The sequence below is a fragment of the Urocampus carinirostris genome, chromosome 5, assembly GCF_059441175.1.
Source record: "Urocampus carinirostris isolate Australia breed hairy pipefish chromosome 5, RoL_Ucar_1.0, whole genome shotgun sequence".
In the NCBI taxonomy this organism is placed as follows: domain Eukaryota; kingdom Metazoa; phylum Chordata; class Actinopteri; order Syngnathiformes; family Syngnathidae; genus Urocampus; species Urocampus carinirostris.
Window position 1 is genome coordinate 13,661,286 of NC_142353.1, and position 24,286 is coordinate 13,685,571.

Here is a 24,286-nt window from a genome sequence, read left to right on the forward strand (position 1 = left end):
TTTGTGATCCCAAATAAAAAAGATACTAGTTGATACAATATGTATAATGATTCTTAGGAAAATTGAACGTACCTTTACGTTACATTTTGTATCGTTGCACCCTTTGACATTTACAATGACAGTATAGGACTTTATGAGATTTTTGTGTTAAGTCTGTCTAACTGAAGAATGTAGAGCCATTAAACTTTGACATAAGAGGAAAGTTCAAAAGATGACTAAACATTTGTGGTTTTGTCACTGTGACCTGACTGCAATCTAAGGTTGTAGGCAATGGTAAATGATTCATATTTGAAAAGTGGTGCAGAAATTAACCTTAACCCCTTAACATTTCGACGGCCCGCCGTCATGAGATGATTCTCCATGAACATAGACTCGTTATGTCCAGTGAATCCAACCACGTAAAATATTTACTCCAAAACACAATAATGACAGATTAAAAAAAAAATCTGCCTAAAAGCAGTTCTGCATCGATGGACTTCCTTGTTGCAATCAGTCTGTTTCCCCACATAATTCCCGTTTACAAATAAACATACTAAAATATTCCTGATATGCTTGACACCACTTTCAGACAATAGCAGCCTTTTTTTCACGGTCAGTAGCCCGCATTAGCCTAAGGCGTCCTGTATTGATAAAAAGGACAACGTTTCATTTAGCTTCAAATATCTTTAGCCAGTAGTAGCCAAGTAAAATGATGATCCATACATTGGTTCGCCAGTGAGATTCTGGAAAGATACGCATATTTACGGAATGTATTCCAATTAGACCCCCCAATAAACTCGTGATTCATTTTTACGCGCAGGTGTCCACAATATTGAAACACGGAAAAAGATGTCAAACATTTACAACTCTTTCAAAAGTCTAAAAAAATTGGCCAAACTATAATTAGTTGCAAAGGTTTTAATGCTGTAAATTGGTCATCTCCAAATGCCACTTAAGGAAGCGCCTCGACCTACTCTTAGAAAAAGGTGTAAAATACAATGTTTAATTTTTCAGATTGTGTTTAAATTTGACGAGGTACCAGGTAAGGCTTCAAGCTATTGTCTCACATGTTTTCAAGCTAAGATGCCTATGCTACACTAACAGGCATTTAATTGTAAAAAGAAAATTCGGGCGAGAATAAAAACCTTCCATTGTAGCACCTGTAGTGATTATTTCAGTTTGGGACAAAACTTCAGTATGTTACCTTTCAAGATACACCAACATCGTCCATATTTGAGACTGGGAGGTCGCTGGTTCGCGCCTCGACCGAGACATACCTAATTGGTATAATGGCGGCGCCCTCTGGCTGCGGCTGCATCGACTCGCTACAACGGGTCAGGTGTATCGACATTTCGTTCTGTGTACATTGTTACAAAGAATGACAATACAAAGGAAATTATTATTATTATTATTATTATTATTATTTTCCAAACGGTTTAAGAACAACATTCAATTTACAGTACTTTGGTTTCATTTTGGTTTGGGAATTTTGGTGAATTTTACAGGAACATTAAAGGGTTAACTAATACCAAAAAAAAACAACTTCAGAAGACTATAATACTGCCAGGCATTTGATGTAGTCCGTTGAGAGAGGCACTCAAGCTTTCTTACTCCCTTGATGGTTGAGCTATAAAACAAAAGAGCAGTGTTGATTGGTCATAGGGAAAAACTGAAGGGCAGTTGTCCTGCATGTCTGATTACAAAAATATGTTGCCATGTCAAAACAGTTGTTTGTATATGGAAGCCCCCCAAATGTAAAAAAAGAATACAACTTATGTAAAAATATAAATAGGAACACGGATTTTAAAGATTAATTAAAGGTAAAAAAATAAATATCACGGTTCACAGATCCCTTAACCGCCAGGGTCATCAGGGCACCACTATCTGCTGTATTTTTGGGCATACCATCCCTCTCCAGATTCATCTATCCATCCATTATCCGAAACGCTTATTTTCAGTCAGGTCGTGGGGGTCCTGGAGCCCATCCCAGCCATCTTTGGGCAATGGGTAGGGGATACCCTAAACTGGATGCCAGCCAGTTGCAGGGCTCACAGAAACTGACAACTCATGAGCTCATTTACACCTCGGGACGGCCAATAAACCTGACATGCATGTTTTTGGAACGTGTGAGGAAACCGGAGTCCCCGGAGGAAACCCACGCAAGCACGGGGAGAACATGCAAACTCCACACAGGAAGGTTTAATGAACTATCATACAGATGTTAATTTTTATAAATAATTATAGGTTAAAAATATTTTGGGGTTTACATAGCAGAATCCATACCTAGTCGCCGCCATGTTTGTCTGGCATCTTGCTTAGTTAGAGGCCCCTAATTTACAGCCTTTAAAATACTTAAACGCTTTAAAATGTGCCATTTGCCGTCCCACAGGTGCAAAATAAAGTTATTAAAGGGCAGGTAAATGATAATAATAAATAATAATAAAAAATAAATAGTTGGGTGGGCTATATGGCGAACCTATAACGATTTCTAAATGTGAAATCACAATAATGAGTTGATCATTATTGTTATAAACAATTTTTGAATTTTTTTGTTTCATGTTAAAGAAAAAAAAACCTTGAACACTGCCTAGCTTTTCGGAACAGGTTTGAATTTCAACTAGTTTTCGAATTCAAATTTGTATGAAATGCGAACGGAGTGTATAAAAAAAAACAAATTTAATTAGTGGTAAAGCAATGTTTCTGCTTATCTTGAGAATCGTTAAATCAGACATAGTAGGATCAGTGTTGTGGAGTAACACGTAACTACCACGTACGTAAAACTATAACGCATGACTCCTAAATACATTAACTCAGAAACCGATAGTCTATGGTGTGTTGGTCTTACTTGATAAAAAATAAAAACAATGTTCCCTCTGACACAAACTATAACCTCAAGGGTGCGGTTAAAATACTAAGTGTATCCTTCTTGTTTCTGTTATAGCCGGCAATAGTGATCCACAAGGGCAGGCTAGGATTGGTACACTCAAAGACCAAGGAACAGGGATAAAGATGCTTGGAACATGACTAGGAAGACAATTAACTAGCAAGGAACCAAGGGGACGAAGTACTAAAAAAGGAAAGAGGACATAGGGAAATCAACACAAATTACCATAGCTGTGAAAAGGAACATTGATCCTGGAAGTGAGTGTCCAAATAAAGTAAGGTCGAGAGAAGAGAGAGGAAGAAACCTACAGAGAAACAGAAACCCGAGTGCAAGATTGTGTTTGTAAACTCCAGTGAGTGACGGTACCTTAGCAGTTAGCATCGCCTGATAATCCGACTGTCACCGCTTCGCTTCGTTCATTGTTGCTTTACTGTAGAAGAAGCAAAATCACACGTTTGGAGTGAGTGATGGTAGCCTAGATCAACTTAGTGATCGTAAGTGAGCGCATGCTGGTTAGTAGTAAACTATTTTTTGACAGGTTTATCATTTACCTGCCTTTTAATAACTTTATTCTGCACCTGTGGGACGGCAAATGGCACATTTTAAAGCGTTTAAATATATTTAAGGCTGTAAATCAGGGGCCTCTAACTCGCTGCCCAATAGAGGCTTGCAAGCCAATAGTTTGTGGCCCGTAGTCTTAAAGGTACATAGTGTAATATTTGACCACTATATGGCACTGTAGTGTCTTATGCGGAAAAAAAACAGTGCCAAATGAGCCCAGCATAGCAGCAAGATGCCAGACAAACATGGCAGCGACTAGTAGGTATGGATTCTGCTATGTAAACAAAATGAAAAAAGTCTCAACGTATAATTATTTATAAAAAAATTATATCTGTATGATAGTTCATCAAACCTTCCTGTGAGGAGTTTGCATGTTCTCCCTGTGCTTGTGTGGGTTCCCTCCGAGCACTCCGGTTTCCTCCCACATTCCAAAAACATGCATGTCAGGGTAATTGGCCAGTCTAAATTGTCTCTAGGTGTGAATGGGCGAGTGAGTTGTATGTCTCTGTGTGCCCTGCGACTGGCTGGCAACCAGTTCAGGGTGTCCCCTGCCCACTGCCCGAAGCTAGCTGGGATGGGCTCCAGCACCACCGCAACCCTACTGAGGATAAGCAGTGAAGATAATGGATGGATGGATGATAGTTCATGTATTTTAGCCTATCATTCAAATCCATGTTGTTGTTTTTGACTCAATTAAGTTGTTTTTACCACTATGAGGCACCAAATATGACACATTGTACCTTTGATATGAAATTATTGTTAGATTTTCCTATGGATGCTACCTCCTAGATTAGTTCGGTAAGGGTCAAAATTCACACACTTATGCTTTGAGATTGATTTATATCTGCCCCAGAATATGATTGGCTAGATACTTCCTGGTTTGAGCCATGGCAGTGAATATGTTTCAACAGAGTAGCTGATTCAATTCTAGATTTTTTTGGCCGATTAGAATATTTTATTCAAATTGAAGCGCAGACTAAGGGGCTTCTGTGGTGCGGGAGGAGATTGTCTGCTGTTGAACTGAAGCTTAAAGGATAGTGGACTTACATCGCACATAACCTTAGGTAAATTTCTGCCTTAGAGTGTTGGATATTAATTATCAAAATGTACCATTTACTAAATTGTTCGAATTAGTTATCTGACTCCATTAACCAAACACAACCTACATTCACCCAACAATTTATGCGCGCTCGTTTCTTGAGGGGAAAATGAACAGGAAAGCCGACATTTCCACAGATTTATTTTCCCTAACAATTTAACTAAATGTATTCCATCTAAAACGGCCGAATTAGTGACGTTGGAGTCTCTGGGAAGCCCTCTTCTGAAGTTCTTTAGCTTTCTCTTATTTGCCATCTTCTCCCCGCATAATGGTGTGCCGGCTCCTCCCATGGGCGTGCCAAGGAAGCCCCCTGGGCTTCACCATCTCGTAGATGAGCGTCCCGATGTCTGGGGTCCTCAAATCAACACCGAGCGTTTCTCAAAACAACGCCTGCCGTCCTCTGTCAGAGTCCTGTTATCAACAGAACTAGACAAATATTTGGAACAGCCTAACCTGTCATTGAACTAAAGCCTACTCAGTGAAAATGTTCATTGCATTGTGAGTCAATCGTATAAAATCCTTTATAGTCAAATGTATAAAATCCTTTATAGTCAAATGTATAAAATCCTTTAAGAACCAAGTTTGTTGATTTTATCTTTTCCATTCATATATTTGGTTTCTTAAAGAGATATTGTGCCTCCTAGTGGTACAATGAAAAATAATTTAATTACTAGACATAAACACATAAACTACCTTATCAATATCCTAGGTCGAGACATTTCTGTTTCTTTACAAAGTGGAATCCAAACCTAGAGGTCGCCGCCATGTTTGTCTTTTGTCTTTTGAACAAAAAACCAGCGCCACAGAGTGCAGCGTCGCAGCATTAGACAACAGTGCCATCTAACGGTCAAATATAACACACACGGACTTTAAAGGTGTTGTCTGGAATATGAAACTTTGTTACTCTGCTGTCATCTTCTGACTTAAAGTCATGATTGGAGCCTCAGTGAGCTTATTTGTCAAGTACGTGCATTTCCTAGATGAGCTAAAATAAATCCTTCTTTTTACATCAATTTGGAGGTTTGGGTTAGCATTTGGACTCGATTTGAAGCAGACCCTTTCATGCTAGACTAACAAAAACTGCAATGATGAGCACAAAGTCGCCCCCAACGCCTCAACGCCCCTGTGTCCCCCCTTTGCTTACACCTTAAAGTAAGATAATGTAAGATAAAGCAGATGAGCGCGGTGGGAAAAAAAATCTTAAAGGCTCCTTGAACTCAGTTGGGCATCTTAGACATATAAATAAGAGACAAAACATTCAACTTTCAACGTTTTAAGGATACTTTAAACCACCTTTAAGTCTTTATTATTTGCCATATTATTTTCTTTACAAAAGATTGATTTTCTTTTTTTTCTTTTTTTTTTTCTTTTTTGGATGTTATTATTTATTGTATATGAAAAACAACACTTTTTTTTGGAGCTTTTTCTGGTGGTAAGGCTGTGGTGACCCAACCTCAACCAGACCTTGACTCCTCTCAAACCTTGATTGAGTTTGAGACCCCTGTTGTAAATATAACCTGAATAGTGCAAACAATACTTCATAATAATGTTTTTTTATTCAAGTTGGCGTAAAATCAGGGCTCACGAGATGATTTTTGCCCTGTTCTGCTTATCACCTTTCCAGTTCAGCGCTCAACTCTTCCTCAAACTTGCTTGCCAGTCGAGCGGTGGTCTGTTCCTTCCACTGGGCCATGTTCTTCTGGACTTGCCGCAGTTCCATGTCTTTGGCCTGCAGTTGCTTTCGCAGTGAGGTTTGCAATCCGCCGGAATTGATGTGGGACAATCTCAAACTGCTGAGTTCACCAATGTGTTCCTGAATCGAGGACATTTGGGATCACCAACACACAAAAAACAGTTTTTATGTGTGAGCAGTTGTGTACCTGAATGAGAAGTTCCTTCAAAGAATCCAATGCTTGGTTTCTCTCCATCCGCATCTGCTCCCTCTGAATTCTCAACTCTCGTTCCTGCAAGCAAACCCGCATGGATGCCGCTGCCAAATAACTGGGATACATGTGTCTTTTAAAAACTATCACATAATACCTTCTCTAAGAGAAGCTGTTCCTTTGCTTGTCTTTGAGAGTTCACCTCCTGGTGCAGAAACTCAATCAGATGTTTCAAAGGACCTCGTTGAGCTCTCAGTTGCTGCAAAGCATCTTCAGTAGTAGAGCTGAAGCATACAAAATATTTGTCAGTCCGTTGAACCGGGGATGCGCTTCTGGGTGTCTTATGCCAAAGAAGCCGACATAGGAAAGAACTTTGTTTTTAATGTTATTTCTAAAGGGACAGTGTGTACTATTTAGAGCCTCTTAGTGGTTTAAAAACTACAGTGATTAAAATGCTAAGCATGAATGAAAATGCACGATTCAACATATAAACATACACTTTTAAAAATTGTTTTAGGTTGAGAAATTAGCATTTATACGACATATCGTGAGCATCACCTCGAGGGAGCTCACATCATTGTCCGCCATTTTGTCCCCATGGGTCCCAGACAACCAAAAATAAGTCTTTTTTTTCTACTTCTTGAAAAATGTACTTTTCATTCTCTTTTATTTTTTTCCTTTTTTGTCCCCCATTATTTTTCTGGATTTTGTCTTTTTTCTCCAATTTTATTATTTTCAGTTTTTCTTTCTCTTTCTCATTTTCTTTCCTCTTTATTCTTTCTTCCTTTTCCCCCTTTTTGTTTGTCTTTTCTTTCTTTTCCTTCCCTTTTCTCCTTTTATTTACCTTTTCTTTCTTTTTCATGTTTTCTTTTAACTTCATTCTTTCCCTGTCTCTTTTTTGTTATGTGTTCCCCATGATTATTTGTTTTTTTTGTCTTCCCTTTTCCTTTCTTTTTAGTGTCTTTTGTTTTTTCGTTTTCTCGTTTTTCTTCTTTTTCGCTTTCTTTTTTCCCTTTCTTTTGCTTTTTTCTCAAAAGCTGGCCAAAAAATGGAAAGAAAAATGGCGCCGTTTGGTCACTTTAAGTCCACCAAGTTTGTATTTTTCCTTGTGCTTTCTAGCAATCGTTTTCAGTTGCACTACACATCATAGTGAGTTCAAGTTGTCAAGTAATACACCTTGTCCCTTTAAGTAATTCTACGCTGAAACATTTTTAAAATGTCAATGTCAAAAAAGTGGGGAAATGCAAGCCCCAAGATTACAACAAGTGAGAGCAAACACACACCAATCTACACCATATTAAGAAAAGGCCGTATACCAAGGAGGCCACTCCACAGTATGTCGTTGACCTCCATTCTTCTCCACCAAGAAATGTAGAAAGTGCCACTCGTCTGCAACTTCTCCAGCCCAAACATTGAGTCGCTTCTCCTGCTCGACTTTGACTTTGTTGTGAGCCATCTGCTGCTCTTTCAGCATCCTGCCCGTTTTCTCCGCCTCGCTATTGGCTTTCTCCAGCTGCAGCTTAAGCTTCTCATTTTCCTACAAAACAAATAACGTGTTAGTTTTTTTGTTGGCTACCACTGTGTAGTGAATCCAAGTCAAAATTAGGCAGTTTTATACCCTTTTTCCAAAAATGGTATGAATACTCAACTGTTTTGTACTCAAATAACCAGCAGTTTAAGGAAAGGTATCAATACCAGATATTCGTGGTGATACCATCCTTTGTAAATTTGCGGAATTTACAATGGTGGATTACACCATTATCAGCTGCCCTCTAGTGGCCGTTTAATATCCAGGAAGTAGAAATGAGAGAAAATATATGCAGTGGTACCTCTTTAAACGAGCACCAATAAACACGAGATTTTCGATATACGAGTTTTATTTGGAAGAGAAATCTCGGACCACATCCAGGTCACAAGTATTCCTAACGACTACCACCAGACTGCTCGTGCCAGCATCAGCATCGTAGCAAAATACTGTGGCAAAACAATAGTAACAATTGTGCTGTAAAATTTCAAGAATCGGACTTTTCAGTTACAGTTGCCCAGTAAAACTGACATGCTGACTTTCCTGACGCTGTCCTTTGTCTCACGAAACAAAAAGGAGACTGATACAATGCGTATGTATTATCAACAGTCTCTTTATCTCATACCTGTCAACCTCTGCCGATGACTCCCCATATTAATGGTTGCAATTGTCAGGACCAGGACGGAAACAGGACCCACTTGCGTGACGTTTACCACAAGTTTTATTAAAAGAGAGAGGAAGGGCTGGGCGTGGGAAGAAAATCGCTCTCTTACTCGGATTGTGATCCGAACACGGAAGATAGCGAGCGATGGCGGTGTCAGGGGTGGAAAACTGGTCGGTAGCCGGGACTGGAAGAGTAATACTTGGTCGGGTCGGAAACAAGTCGTAAGCCAAAACGGGAGAGCAGACGTGATCGGGATCAAAACGGGTTATAGCCGGAGACAAACGGGAGCATAAACGGGACAGGCAGGGGTCAGGGTCGAAAAAGGCTTGCCTTGTACACACGGAGATTCGCAGACGGACTGACCACAGGGGATTGACCCGACTGAGTTAACATAGTGACAGGGAGCCAATCAGAACCCTCGGCGGGTGGCGCCAAATGAGCGGGCACAGCTAAGTCACATCAGCAATCATGACAGCAATTCCGCTCATTGGGCGACAATAAACACTACAAACACAACGTGGCACCTATTTACTCACAGCAAGATGGACTAAAATACTGCAACAATATTAGCAATGAACCATGACGTTGTTATCTGCTACCAGTGACTTAGACGATCCATATGACAACTGAAATGAGCAAAACGATATCAGTCTTTTTCTATCCAATTTTTTTCTGTACAAAAACACACAATTCGAAATTTGAAAAAAGTACCGGTATGAAATATGGGGAAAGTGTATAAGTTGAGAGGTATGCGATTCCTGTCACTCCTCTCTGAACTTGCCCGAACCCCCTTTCCTTCGCACCATGCACACTCCTTTGTAATGATGATTACCACCGTGATAAGTTCTCGTAATAAACTCACATTTTATTTTGTTAATATCATTTTATTTATCTTGTTAATGTATTTTTTATGTTTAATTAATATTCGAATGTGTTTTTAGTGATGAGGAACATGTGGTGTAAAGCTATTAAGGCAGGGGTGTCAAACATACGGCCCGCGGAGGTTCGATCAGGCCTGCAAGATAATTTAAAAGTGGAAAAAATGCACAAACGACGTGGAATGCATATTTTTTAATGAGATGCAATTCACGGACTGTGCACTAAGTGAAGGGAAAATTTACCTTCGTAGGTCTGGACAAATTTTGTCAGCATCTACTACAAGGGTACCCCAAATTAACATCCCTGGTTGCTAGAATTTTGTGAATGTTTGGAGCAACCTACCTTTGTGAACAAATCTTCTCAGTAATGAATATCAATAGAGCAAAAATGCGCTCAAAGATCACAAACAGGCACTTAAATGACATTATAAAATACGAGCCAATCAGGACATGACACCTGGTATTGAAGCATTTGTACTGGCATAAAAAAATGCTAAATATCAAAAACAAAAACAAGTCCGGCCAAGACTAATGCCTTTAAAATTCTGCTTTAGAATGAAGAATACAGTTCTATGAATATGAATCCTTACTGTGGTGATTTTAAAAAATGGGTAATTTAATGTTAGTCAGCAGCTTCACTACATAAAAGTATGGTGGAATTATAATTTTAACAGTTCAGCCCACTTGACATCTACCAAGGCCATATGAGTTTGACACCCCTGTATTAAGGATTCACTTCGACATGGACTCTCACAGCAAAACTGGAAAAGAAAGTTCAGGCCATGAGATGCTATAGGAAACAACTAGATGTCAGCTATTTAGCCCATGTGACAAATGAAATGGTGGGCAACACCATCATAGGGCACATTAAACCCCTACAAAGAACTGCTGTCAACTGTGCGCATACGGACACGTTAGTGGTATGGTCACGTCACAAGATCATCATGACTGGACTAAATAATTCTCCAGGGCAAGGTCCAAGGGGGCAGGAGGAAAGGAAGACCCAAAAAGAACTGGGCCGACAACATTAAGTACTGGTGCCAACTTTGCCAGGAACAGACAACAGTGAAAAAGACTGTGCAGATTGACATCCTCATTGGTGCCCCGAAGACCCATGCGGTCAAGGGATCTGAGAACAGGGAAGGATTTACCTGGATGACCATGGGAACAGATCAATTATCATATCGGGGAAAATTAGCTTACTAGACTTGCAATCCGAGGTATGAGCATAATCCTGGAACAAATTAAGCTCGCATGAAGAGGTACCACAGTACGCCTAAAAAAACAATTGTGGATAACGCGACTGACGTTGGGGTCAACGTTTAGTTCTTCCAAATGGTTAGTATTTCTCAACTGACGCTTTGTAGCTCGGCCAGAAGACGCTGAAGAGTGACAGAGTCGTTCCTTGCCGTTTCCAAGCTCCTCCCGTGTTGTTCCTCCAATAAGTTGCAATGGAAACGCACAGCTGCCATCTTGTCGGCCTCACATCTCCTTTTCTCCTCCTCCACGACGTCGTGAACCTGATTAAAAGGGAGCGAGGCGTTCGTTGGCCTTATGTAGCCACGGAGGGTTTCGTCCAATGGTATACGGTACCTTCTGTAATGTTTCTGCATGCAGTTTCTCTTCACGTTTTTTCGACTCTTCCTTCTGGTGCGCCAGTGACGTCTTCAGTACCTCGGCTTCTTTGTTTTTTAGCTGGCAATATTTGATGAAAAACATATATCACATAAATAGGAAGCTGCGTCATTGCTGTCATGGACATTTGGACAATATTACATATTACCTATATTTTTTTAAATTAATGTTTATTTCATTTTATGTATTGTTAGCCAATGCTACACCTATTGCAGTCTATTCATCTTGGAAGGTTTCAAATTTTTCCTTGCCTGCGTGTCGGTTTAAGATCAGGGCATGGTGTAATTGTGATCTGTTCAGTTCTTTGACACATTTTGTGATTAAGGCTTATACGAATAAATGTAATTTGGCTTGACTTCACATAAAGTAATCCCATGTTGTATTACGGTTAACTATCCAGGTTTTGCCACTTGGCTGATTTTCAGTGTGCCTTGTGTTCTATATCCTGATTGGCTAAACAAGAGGAAGATCCTTTCTATCTGCAACAAAATTGGACTTCTCCACCCGGTAAACTTGCTCTGGTGCCACATGCGAATCTTTGGCATTCCATAGTGGCTCCCTGGCGCTTGTTCAATTATGTTATATCATGAAACAAATAGTTTATGTAGGACACAACCGAAAGGTAAATGCAGTTTTCAATAACGTCCACATAGTGGTGGCAAAGTACCATGTAAAGCAAAGTGGATCGTTACCTCAATGCAGTGGTTCTTCTGGGGGGCAAGAAGCTCCGTCAATGGGAGCATGGGTGCATTTGACTTCACAGAACGTTTTTTTTTTAACTATTCCAGAATGAAGTGCAGATGCACCTCCACTACACTAGGCAGCAGTGGCGTTCTTAGTGGCAGAGTGTTTTGTTTACATTTGGACTCCACACTGTGCATTAAGAAGAGGGTATAAGCATTGAGTATAAGGTGTAGACACAAGGTGTCCCTCAAGGACCTCATGAACAAAATAGTTAACACGGAGGTGGAGACGTGTTAACGGGACAAGCAAAAGTCTCCTCCCGTAGCACTCCACTGCGACCTTGGAGGGACACGAGCAAAGACTGCGGTGCTTGCTCTGTTAAACATGTTGGCAGTGGACAACAATAAAAAATTGAGAAGCACTGTCTTAATTCATGCAGTTGTTGATAAAACGGAAGAATGATTTTTTCAATTATAATTTGAATTTTAGTTCAGAAGGTATTTGTAGAAAAAAAAAATCAAAAATATAAAGTACAGGACTTTTAATTGCTAATTTTGCCAATCCCTTGTGCCCGTAAATTCGGGTCTTTCCTAAGTAGTAAATAAATAGATAAAGCGTTTTACTTTGCAGGTTTTGACTATCGTGGAATTTTTTTAGAAAGCAACCCCTGCAAAAAAATGATGGATTACTCTATTGTCAGTAAATTTAAAAAAATCATTGTAATTTAAAAAGACAGTTTGTATTATTTGACCAGTAAAGGTCGCAGTATTGTGTCGTGCAATGTTTATCAACTGTAGGGCCGGGAGCCAAAAGTGGATCGCAGACCTGTTTTCAGTGGGTCGGGGGCCCTTGCATGCTAAGAAAAAAAAATTAACTCAGGTTCCCTTAGATGAGGCCGTTTAGATATTCGAAGACTTGCTAAGTTGCTGTCACTTCTCCTATTTTGGCGCCTTACTATCTAAAAGAACTTTACAAACAATATCCAGTTTGAGCAATTGGGTCACACATTGGCACATTGGTGAGTCAGGCTTTTTAATTTGGCCCACAATATAATGGTAAACAAAGTACTACGAATAAAAATTAGGTTGTTTTGCAGCAACTCTTGTCCTCAATGTACCCTTGTGTATGCCCCCACTCAACCAAAAATCAAATCGTTGGCTACATATTTCTTCTCTTACTTTGTTTTTTCCTTATGAGGATTCATCTCATATTTTAATGCTTATCATTAAATGTAGTGCTTAAAAACAAGGAGTTATAAACAATGTATCTTTGATTTTGTGTGTTTTAAAACTAATTTGATAAAATTATCAAAAATCGAACAGAAAATAAAATGTCCTCCAACCCTTGAAAAAAACAGATTAAATATGTAGTTGAATACCAAATTATAGCAAAATTATTAACCAATATGAATTATATGTTTTACCTCCTGAGCCACGGAGACCCAAAAAAAAAACTATACAGTTAATCAAGGAAACACAATGATTTATCTAAAGGAAACATGAAACTGGTGATAGAAATTAATTTTAAAAATTTCCCTTGAGCCTTGAGACTTTTTTGACAAAAATAAATTGTTCCTTGGCTAAGAAATATTTGACTCAAGAGCAGATATCTTACCTTTTCCATGAGCTGCTCATGAACTGAGGCTAAGTCTTTCTTCTGCTGCTTCAACGCTGCTTCCTGAAACGTTTTTAGCAACAATGATCATCAGTGTAGGGCATGTTATTAAAGAAATTTAATTAGTTACAGTTACCTCATTTAAAGAGTAATTACATTACTCCTCCAGATTACTGACACGTAAAAGCAGCGCGTTACTTTGAAATTAGCTATCATAAAGCTGACCCCCTGAGTTCAATGTTTTATTTTAGAGTAAATACAGCTTGGATGTGCGTGTATACGGTAGGAAGAATATCAGAATAACAGTGAGGAGAAATTACGCGCTCTTGTATTGTGCTTGACAGCACCACCATTCGTGTATTTAGTTCAGATTTCAGATTTCAGATTTCAGATCTACTTTATTGTCATTCTAGTACACGTGTATACAGAACGAAATGTCGATACATCTGACCCGCACAGTTTCCTTGAATGTACAGATATAAGTAAAAGTTGTATTGTATTATGGCTACGTATAGTATTTTACCAGAGTGCCGATAGTGCAAGAGGAGTAGCTAACCAGATGTGCAAAATGGGCAGTCAGGTTAACAAGTCAGGTAAACAGTAACATTAACACTGTAACAATAACGCTGTAAGTACAATAGTGCAGAGAGCAAATGTGCAAGGAGTGGCAAGCTATAAAGAACTGCCAGTAGTGCAAAAAGTCAGATTAGCAGCCGTTTAGATTTAGGTTAACTATATGTTAGATTGACCATTTAACAGTCTAATGGCCAGGGGGACTAGACTACTGCGGAACCTGGTGGTCCTGCACCGCACACTGCAGTACCTCTTGCCAGAGGCTAGCAGAGTGAACAGTCCATGATGGGGGTGAGAGGGGTCCCCGATAATGTTCTTAGCATGGGATAGGCAGCGCTTCTGGCCAATGTCCTGAATGGAGGGAAGTGTAGTCCCGATTATTTTCTCTGCTGTCCTCGTTACCCTCCTCACACTACCCCAGTCGGTAGCGCTGCAGCCTCCACACCACACAGAGATACAGCTGGTCAGGATACTCTCTATGGTGCCCCTGTAGAATGCGATGAGGGAAGGTCGGGGCAGGTGGGCTCTCCTCATCCTCCGCAGGAAGTACAGGCGCTGCTGTGCCCTCTTAACCAGTGATGCAGTGTTCACGGACCAGGTGAGTTTGTTTGTAATGTGCACCCCTAGGAACTTGATACTGCTGACAACCTCCACAGCCTTGTTGTTAATGCAAAGTGGGGCATGGTTCGGCTGGTTTTTCCTAAAGTCGACAATGATCTCTTTAGTTTTGTCAACATTCAGGACCAGGCTGTTGTCCCTGCACCAGCCCACCAACTGCTCCACCTCCTCTCTGTAGGCCAGGTCGTTGTCGTCCCTGATGAGGCCCACCACTGTTGTGTCGTCAGCATACTTCACGATGTGGTTTGTGGCGGACCTAGGGACGCAGTCATGTGTCATCAAGGTGAACAGCAAGGGGCTCAGGACACAGCCTTGGGGGGAGCCCGTGCTGAGGTAGATGACATCTGAGATGTTCTGACCTATCCGCACTGATTGGGGTCTGTCACTGAGGAAGTCCAGCAGCCAGTTCCGCAGGGGGGTGTTGAAACCCAGGAGTCTCATTTTGTCTACCAGATGTTGTGGGATGATGGTGTTGAATGCTGAACAGCATCCGCACATGGGTGTTCTTCTCCTCTAGGTGTGTCAGGAGTTGTATTTTGTAGGAAGCTATAAACATGCCCACCCATCTCGGAGGTTGTAATCAGTGTTGTGTTTTTGGAGGACAAAGGGTTAGGAATTACTTTGCAAGAGGAGACAAAAATAGAGGTAGGGTCTCTCAGCTCGAGCCTAAAATGTCAATCATTACGTTCGGATTCAGACCAGGTTTCTCTCTTGCTGACTTTTTTTGTAATTATCCACCTATTCTTTTTCTTGGTGGGGCATTCGCGCAGTTTGTCGGTGCGTGCACTCGGCAGCACTTTCGGACCCAGAGAAACAGGCGCCTGAAGGAGCCTATTAAAATCACTCTCCCTTCCTCCTCTCGAGTCCTCAAAGAAAACAAACTTAAAAATGTGGGTTTTCTTCTGGCTTGGTCCCCCAAATCAAGTTAATTCCTCGGGCTCGAGCTGTTTCGGGCCCAGGTTAGGTTGGATTTTCTTTTTAGGCCGGCTCTTACCCCTACCTACTAAGAACGAAATACTACACAAATCACGTTATGCTTTTAAAAATGTAGCTGAGTAACACACTATGTTGTAAAGACAATAGAGTTACAAAATTTTATTAATAACACCTTACACTACTCGTTTTTGAGAAAGGTTCCTTTGTAACACGTTACTTCCGACGTCGATGATTGAAATGAATAAATCTGTTGAAATTAAAAGTTCACCGTCATTGCGGGTGCGTGCTCTCTTGCTTCTTTCAGAGCGGCCTGCACGGACTCCAGTTCTCCCGTCAGATCGTCTCTTTCCATTTGCAAGCATCCGTGTTGCTCCTGAACCTCTCGCAGTTGCTGCTCCTTGAGGCCCAAAGCTTTTTCCAGCGTCTCAACTTTGACAACACACGCTGCCAGTTTTCCCTGGAGCTCATGCGCTTGATACTCGAGAGCCTGAGGGAAATAAAAACGTGTTACACGGCAGCCGTTGCCTGATTTGCTGAAATGTAAACAGTCACATCTGACTCCTTCATTTTCTGCTTCTGTGTCTCCTCTAGATGAGAACATCTGTTCCTCAGAGATGCCTCTGCCTCCAGAGCTTTCCGCAGGTTCTCACAAGTTTCCTCCAGCATCTGTTCAGATTAATATTAACATCAAAGTACCGGCTTGAACTAGAGGCAATATTTGATTTGTTTATTTTTATTTACATGATTAGTTGTTTTTTTTTTGCAGTGGACCTCTTTATTACAGGGACAGTGAATACTCCACTGTCCCTGTAATAAACACCTAGCACATAGCACCTACTAGTGGTTACGAAACTTCAAAAAGACATTTACTATCAAATAAAAGTGCATTTTTTTAAAATACTGGGTTGAGAAATTTGTATTTATTTTACATAATTTGAGGCTCACCTACAGGGAGCTAACAAAATTGTCCATCATCTTGCCTCTACGGATGCCTGAAGACCAAAGACCTGTTTTCCTTCTCATTTTTCTCTTTTTTCATTATTCCTTTCTTTGCTCCTGTTTCTCTGCTTTTCTTAACTTTTTTTGTATTTTTTCCTGTTTAGTTTGTCCTTGCTTTTAATAATTTTCTCTTTATTTCTTTTTTTTTATAACCTTTGTTTTATTTTATTTTACCTTTTTCCCTCTCTTCTCCTTATTCTTTTGCATTTTTAAAATTTTCTTTTTCTATTTCATTCAAAAGTGTGTGCAAAACAGTTAAAAGAGAATTGGTGCAGATTGGCCAGTTTGAGTTTTAGTAGTTTGTATTCCTCCTTGTGCTTTGTGGGACTTGTTTTCAGTTGCACTGCACACTACAGCGACATCTGGTGGTCAAATATTTAACACTGTCCTTTTAAGTTGTTATATTTCTCCATTTTCATTTGCTCCCATAGCTTTATTATTGTATAAACGGGGCTGATGCTTGCCACATTACCTGAACGAAGCTTTTAGCTCTAGCACTTGGTTAACTTTCTAGTGTTAATTTAAAGGGACACTGTGTATCATATGATCAATAGCTGTTGCTACATTGTCTAGTACAAATGCAAATGAGTGCTACAATGCACAAGACAGATTACCAAAAACTGAAACTCAAAGAGATCAGACCGCACGATTTTTCTTATGATTTTTTTGCCCCAACCTTTCACAAGCTTTGGGGTTTTGGGGGGTACCCATAGCAACACAATGGTGGACATTTATGCAAGCTCCCTCAAACTGGGTGTCATGTTATGTAAATTAAATGGGAATTTCTCGACCTACGCGTGTTTTTAACAATTCACTTATACATGATCGTTTAGTATTTTGCTTATTATTTAAATCAATATTGTGTTTTTTAAATGAATCGATTTTTATGATTTTTTCTCATCGTAAGGTTGTGCTAAAACACACAGTCGCTTTATTCAACAGAAAGAAACAAAGACAAAAAATATTTTTACCAAACAAACACCGTACTGGATGAAACTCCTCTTTAGCACACAAAAGCTTGGACTGAAATAAAATTGTTTTGAGTAATATAAACAAATTGAAAATGTGATTCCCTAAATGAAGACTGGACTTTAATATATTTTATTCAGCAACAGACGAGACCAAAAATGTGATTTTATAGAAATTTTGCTTTTAAATCTGCCACAAAGTAAAAATGGCCTTTGTTGGGTATGTTCATTCATCTTGGTTTTCTTCCAAACGATGAAAATATGTGAAAGAATTTCGGATCTGATGAAAATGTTCAATATTATCAGCTCGTAAATGATCTATAATTGTAAAATGATTTCCCTGATTAACACTTGACCAACATGTTTTTTTTATACCAAAATAAATGAACAAAATAAAATAACGAAGACAAAAAAACCTGACTCATGAAATTATTAAGAAATGAGTAAAAAAAATAAAAATAAATTAGTCTGACTGACTGAAATAAGACTAGAACCGATATTTTTAAGATTAAATTGCGCTTTTGCTGCCTGCAGTTACCATTAGCGGCTAGCGTTCTGGACATTAGCATTAGAGGCTCACTGTGTTGTTGCCAAAATTGACCATAATTTATTTTACTTTTTGTAATGAATGAAATTTTTTTTACCACAGAGAGGAACTAAATAATGTGCAATGTATCTTTAGATATTTGACTGATTACAAGCCAAAACATTTTTAATTTTCTGTGTCATTTTTACTTTCTGTCTCTATGATGTCTTTTTCCTTTAACACATTTTTATCTTTTAACTCTGTTTTAATTGAAATGTAAGGAGAGCCCCTCCCATTTTGCTACGCTATCATATAATGACAATAATTAAATCATAAACAAGTAGATTGTGATTGGAAACCGATTCATCATTTTGTACTTGTTGCACGGATTCCTGCTTCTTTCTTGCATGTCGCTTTTCAGAAAACAGTTCGGCTTTGGCGCGACTCAGCTGCATCCCCATCGTTTGCCTCTCCAGCTCTGAAATCGCTTTGTTGGTCTGACAGGAAGTGGACAAACGGATTCATTAGCAAAGGGTGTCTCGAAAATAGCTTTAAAAACTGTGAGCACCTTCTGTGATGACTCTTCTTCTTGCTTCAGTGTCTGCAGCTGGCAACTACACAACGACATACAGGTACACTGATCTAACTATTCCCCCGTACTGCATAACACCGACCCTGCTTCTACCTTAAGGAGTCAATTTCTGCCTTACGATCCTTCAGCAACATTTCCAGTTGCCTCTTTTCGGTCTCCAGGTGGCCAATCTCTGCACTTAGTCGATCTAAATTCTGAAAGGCATGCTGGGTGGGGAAAAAAAACAACACAAGTAGGTCACGCTCTCAATATTTTCACCTAAATGACTGAATTTTGTCTCCTCTTTACCTTTCTTCTCAATTGCAGCTCAGACAGGGAAAGTTCAACTTGGGCCAAATGTGACTTCTTCAAGCGTAGCGTCTCTTCTTCTTTGGCGTTTCTCTAAATCAGACAACACATCTGAGCAAAATAGCCACCACCCGGGCCGCCGTCACCTACCTGTCTGAGGGAGGCAAGGCGGCGGTTCATCTTCTCCCAATCTGAGTGCATCTTCTCAGACGCCTTCTCAAGTTTGGACCTTCTGCGCCAGTGTCTGTTTGATTCATTGTCGGTATCCCTGTCCTCTTCCTGAGAATTAGCTCTAGCAAATACCAGACATGGGACCAAGTCACACATGTGCAAGTCTCAAGTAAGTCTCAAGTCTTCACCTTCAAGTCCCAAGTAAGTCCCAAGTATTTTTTTCTTGGGCAAGTCAAGTCACAAGTCAAGTCCCGAGTCTTAGATTGCCAAGTCCAAGTCAAGTCACAAGTCATAAAAACAGCGACTCGAGTCGACTCGAGTCCAAGTCACTAAGTCTCAAGTCCCCATGTCTGGCAAATACATAATTAGTTGGTTGGGTGGTTGGTTGGTTGGTTGGATCCCTTATTCACTAGGGTCATAGGGGAAAGTACAGCTTGGTGGTGCCCACCCCTCTCCAGGGCCAACATATGTTTCCATCTGGTCTCAGACCAGGGACCTTTCGCAAATCAGGCAAATGTGCTTACCACTCTAATATGGAAATAAAGTTTTGTTTCAGAAAGAGCTGTTCTCTTCCTTAGTCCTTACCTGAAAATGTGATGTGCTTTGAGATGAGGGTTTTGTTCTTGGGCAGTTCCATCAGGTCTTTGAACTTTGCAGACACAGATCATGAGTTATCATTCATGGGTAAATCTAACAAAAGTCAAATCGTAGAGCAGGAGTCGGGAATTGATGACTCATGAGCCAGATATGGCCCTTTTCATGAATACATTTTCCTCGGAGATAAAATAAGGGACGTGCTAAAGGTCTTTGTGGCTTTCCAAGTTTAGTGTATGAGAAGCCAAACCATCATAAAAATAATTTGTTTGGTCTAAAATATGTAGGGAAAAGTTTTAACCACAGTTTACACTTACGATGTTACACCTACAGAACATGTTTTGGCTGTATGTCTAAGGAATCCTTTAGATGGAAGCTCATTAAACAATCCGTTCACTGTTGAGACACGAAGATAAAAACCAACAGAACAAACTGTAAACACCCGAAAAGGCCAGCCAAGCACTCAAGAGCATTTGATTTGGTGAGTGGAAGGAGATGGATAGCGCACTCTCGTTTGAAGTATTTTGTGACATTTTCACAAAATAACTTTGCTCACACCTTGTTTTGAAACCATTTTTACAACAGAAACAATGGTCAAAATGAGCCTTCATGATCTTGAGCAACTGCGGTAGTGAGACTATTTTTCACTGGTATATTTGTTGATATTGGAAACAGGCTCTGGCCTTATTATTTCATAGACTTGATCAAATTATCAAATGTCTCACAGTGAAATAAAATGTAAAGAATTAGCTTTAGCCTGGAGAGCGTGTTTTGTGGTTTTGTTGAATTTTGTCTTCCAATATATGGGTTGGCTCCTAAAAGTTTTGTTTGAAATCAAAATCTTTTTTAGTTTGTCTTTTGAGTCAAAAAGGTTTCCGACCCCTGTCCTAGAGCAAATGTAGATCACAAAAGCATTTCTCTATGTGCGCCTTTTTTTCGTAACAAATTGAATTGCCACTTCAAACGTAGCAAGTTTTCTATGCATTATTATGCTTTCATCTGTTCTACATATTTTGATAGAGCACACACAGTTCTTACCAGATGAAGATTTGAAATATAAATAAAATAGACACATTTGAGATATTGTATCATTTATCATAAATGTTTTAATCTACTCAGAGCTCTAAACCAACCACGGCACACTGGTCGAAAAATTACGGTATATCTCAGATACATATGCAGGTTGTTTAACAGAATGTTCCGTAAAATATAGTGACTGTTGCAATCAGTGACATGCACAGTTGGGTTTACAAGTAAATCTTACATCTGATTCATAATTTGCTTATTCATAATCTGCTAATCAGAGCAAGAAAACAATATATAAACTGTAGCATAAAGTGTTTTATTTTATGAATGATCTCTATGTTCTGACCCTTTTGAATAAAATCATAAAGAATACTTGATGGCTTGACTTGGTATTATCTTGCTAATACCATAGCTCAATATATAGTATAGGGCAGATGTGTGCGCCAGATCAGAATCCGTGGTCTTGATATGACCCTCTGCCATGAGGCAAGAGAGTTGTGTGCCCTACTCTGCATCTACACATGCTCAGCAAAGTAATGTGTTAATAATGGTATTGATAATTTTCATAATGTACAGCAAAAATCAGTGATTTTGAGGAATGAAATCTCAAAATCTTGACGTTAAATGAGAATCAACTTGATTATGAATATAACCTAAATCATATCTATTCAACTTTATATTTCCATGATGACAGGTCAGCCTCCCCTGACTGAGCATCAATGGTTGCAAACGTTTTTTTTTGTTTTTTTTTTCCTGAGTTTGTTCGTGGGAGTTCCCCATCCCTGCTCTACCACGTGTCACCTCTTACCAGCGCTTTTCCGAAGGTGCTGCCTGATTTGATGGCTGTAGACTGAATCAAGATCACTGTCGATGGACACGGTTTCAAAATTCCACACTGGTACTCCTGTGACAGATTAATTGTGAACTCAGAATTGCTAAACACAGGTAATTGTTAATAATATGAATGGATCTTACACAGGGTCACTCATGAATATTCTTTGTTACTGTACACTGGAGAGATGCAAAATAAGTACACTAATGTGCAGTTAATACCTGCTAAGCGCTTTGGAGAAGAAATGTGCTTGAAGTTTGGAGGTTCTATTCCAATTTCTGTGCTGCAGAAGACTGAAAGGGGAAATAATGTACATCAAATGTTGGCTAAGTCACCTGTACCAGGGGTCACCAACTACTGGGGCACGGACCAGTACCTGGGTGTAGGTCGTTTGGTATCTGGCCCCACAGAAATTAAAATAATTTCATTATGTTTTGCCTATTTTTGTTTAGCTGACACGCTACGTTCAGGATAAACATTATGTGGCGGAGCGTTTGAATAAAAATTTGTGTGATTTGCACGGTCGGGCGCAATTGCCTATCGATAAAGTGATACTTTTGATTTGGAAACGGGGATGCTTGCCCGCAGAAGATACAGCCAGGGATGAATCAAAACAAACTTCTACGCTTATAGCCAATCAGTGTGGAGAATAATTAACTGTAGCCCACTACGGCATGTTACAAAGATAGCAAACACACCTTTGGCAACGGAGTTTGAGGACGCAAGGATCCCAGTGCCAGGAACACACCAACACATCACACCAACACTCTTTTTGCTAGGGTTAGTTAATTTGTCAAGAACCCACTGGTATGGTGAGAAGTGCATAAACAGTGATCAGTACACCAAACGGGCAGTGTTCGGTATACTGGAAGTAACGTAGAAAGGCAATAATCGTGGTCCAAAATCTCAGGAAAGAGGTCGGTGTTTCAGTAATCCCAAACATTAAAAATGACAGTCAGAGTTTGAAAGATGGTAGTCGTGATAAGGAAGGGCAGGCAAGGGTTTCACACATGTGAAAAGAGGCTTGGGATATGACATGGAAGACAGCAAACTAACAGCTTTAAATAGTGAGAAAGAAGAGTCGTGATAGGATAGAAATCAAGACAGGTGACCGCAACTGTGAAGCGGAAAATCGAACCCAGAGGTGAGAGACAGTGAGCGACCAATTAATACCAGGTTTAAAGAGGTAGAAGAGATAGAGGAGAAAGAGGAAACAGGAACCAGAGTGCAGGATAGTGACAGAATTTATATTATAATTACTTGGCCCGCGGACCGACAAGACAATTTGCGCTAAACATAACAATAGCGACCAGAGTGTGTCACTATTAGCACGCTCGCCTCACAGTTCAAAAGTCTCAGGTTTATTTCCAGCTATTGGCCTCCTTGGTGGAGTTTACATGTTTTTCCGGTTTCCTCCCACATTCCAAAAACATGGCTGGGATGGGCTCCAGAACCCCAGCAATCCCATAGAGGCCAAGGTGTACATAAAATGAATAAATAAATAAATGTGATTTTGGTGCAATGTTACAAGGACACCCAAATGTGTCACATGATTTCACAGCGGACTTTCGCTCCTTATTATTATTGTAATTACTATTAATTTGTTGCTTTGTTATTAGTATTGTTATTATTTTTGTAGCAAAAGTGTTAATAGATGTGCTTCGGCCATTGTACAGAAAACGTTGGGGACCCCTGACTCATTCGACACAATTCAAAAGACTAGCATCTGCATGAATCTTGTCAAGTGTTGTGTGTCTGACTTCTCTTCTCACCACCATGAAACATTTCAAGTCCAGATGTTTCAGAAGGACAGCATCCAAGTTCTTCATTTTGTTCTGGCTCGTACTGTCCAGAGGCAAACCTTTCAGTGTCCTTACTACCCTCTACATTTGTAGTCACTTCACCTCCAACAGGATTTTGTTGACCTGGGCAAGGGTTAGTCAAAGTTCTCTGAGCCTCTGAGCCAATCTCCTGGTCGCTCTCCACAGGGAACGGCAGCTCAAGCATCTCCTCTCGAAAGCACCTCACATAGTCTTCAGTGCAGATACTTTCCGAAGGAGGAAGAGGATCGCACAGAACAGCGGATCGCTTGCAGGTGTCTCCAAGTAGTTTCTCCAGTCTCCATAGGACCAGTTCTTTGTGAGACTCTGTCTTACCTTTGTTGCACGTCGATGCCGGGGTGGCTTGTAAGTCCATACGAGAAATGGGGATGTCGGACATTGTGCTCCCAAAGCCAGTGTCTTTGCCAAGAGACTGACTCAATTGGAGCAGTGCTGCACACAACAGATAAAAGATAAAAGATCAAACAATTTAAAATATTTCAATAGACGCGTGTGAACCTGGATGAGTGCGGCCAGGCTGCTGATGCTCGACCTGTGTTGATTTATCAAATCAGTTTTTTTCCCCAGAGAATATTTGATGACTTAGAAAGTGACAGACTTTTAGCGTCCCCAGTTGAGCATCGATGGCATCCAGCAAGAAGTTACAGGGATCCATTTTCAGAGACGGTCGAGCTGACTCAAATCCAAAGCTTCTGACGTTCTGCTCTTTGAGCACACACAAAACACACACCATGTCGAAAACACAGAAGGCCGCCAAAAACACACGCAATTGTGTGATGCAAAACCTGCGTTAAATCCATCCTGGTCCCCTCCGAGATGCTCCATGTTACGCAATATGCAACAAGCAATTGAACGGAGGGCTCCTGGGTCACAATGTTGCTCGGTTGCCGTGGTAACCAGAGCTACAAATCACGCC

The 24,286-nt window shown here is 40.1% G+C and overlaps 1 protein-coding gene across 1 annotated transcript; it reads right to left on the bottom strand.

Moving 5' to 3' along the window:
* Positions 1 to 1,428: 1,428 nt before the first annotated feature.
* Positions 1,429 to 24,221, bottom strand: LOC148365488 (uncharacterized). Its single transcript, XM_088335037.1, has 24 exons — positions 24,156 to 24,221; positions 23,969 to 24,070; positions 23,869 to 23,902; positions 23,302 to 23,802; positions 21,751 to 21,822; positions 21,506 to 21,601; positions 19,663 to 19,726; positions 19,057 to 19,198; positions 18,907 to 18,999; positions 18,712 to 18,824; positions 18,595 to 18,640; positions 18,404 to 18,523; positions 16,086 to 16,199; positions 15,802 to 16,020; positions 13,407 to 13,469; positions 11,067 to 11,168; positions 10,832 to 10,993; positions 7,723 to 7,943; positions 6,564 to 6,690; positions 6,404 to 6,487; positions 6,140 to 6,336; positions 3,415 to 3,441; positions 3,230 to 3,293; positions 1,429 to 1,606 (listed from the first exon to the last, which is right to left on the bottom strand). The coding sequence occupies exons 1-23, from the start codon at positions 24,168 to 24,170 to the stop codon at positions 3,263 to 3,265; spliced, it is 2,745 nt and encodes a 914-aa protein (XP_088191163.1). The 5' UTR covers positions 24,171 to 24,221; the 3' UTR covers positions 1,429 to 1,606; positions 3,230 to 3,262.
* Positions 24,222 to 24,286: the final 65 nt, after the last annotated feature.

Bases quoted from the DNA above. Each gene is read 5' to 3' on its own strand.
- LOC148365488 (XM_088335037.1), bottom strand. The intron at 16,021-16,085 runs GTGACTGTTTAC...TATTTCCCTCAG, and splicing joins AGAAAATGAAGGAGTCAGAT to GCTCTCGAGTATCAAGCGCA. The intron at 13,470-15,801 runs GTGAACTTTTAA...AAAACGTTTCAG, and splicing joins AGCACGCACCCGCAATGACG to GAAGCAGCGTTGAAGCAGCA.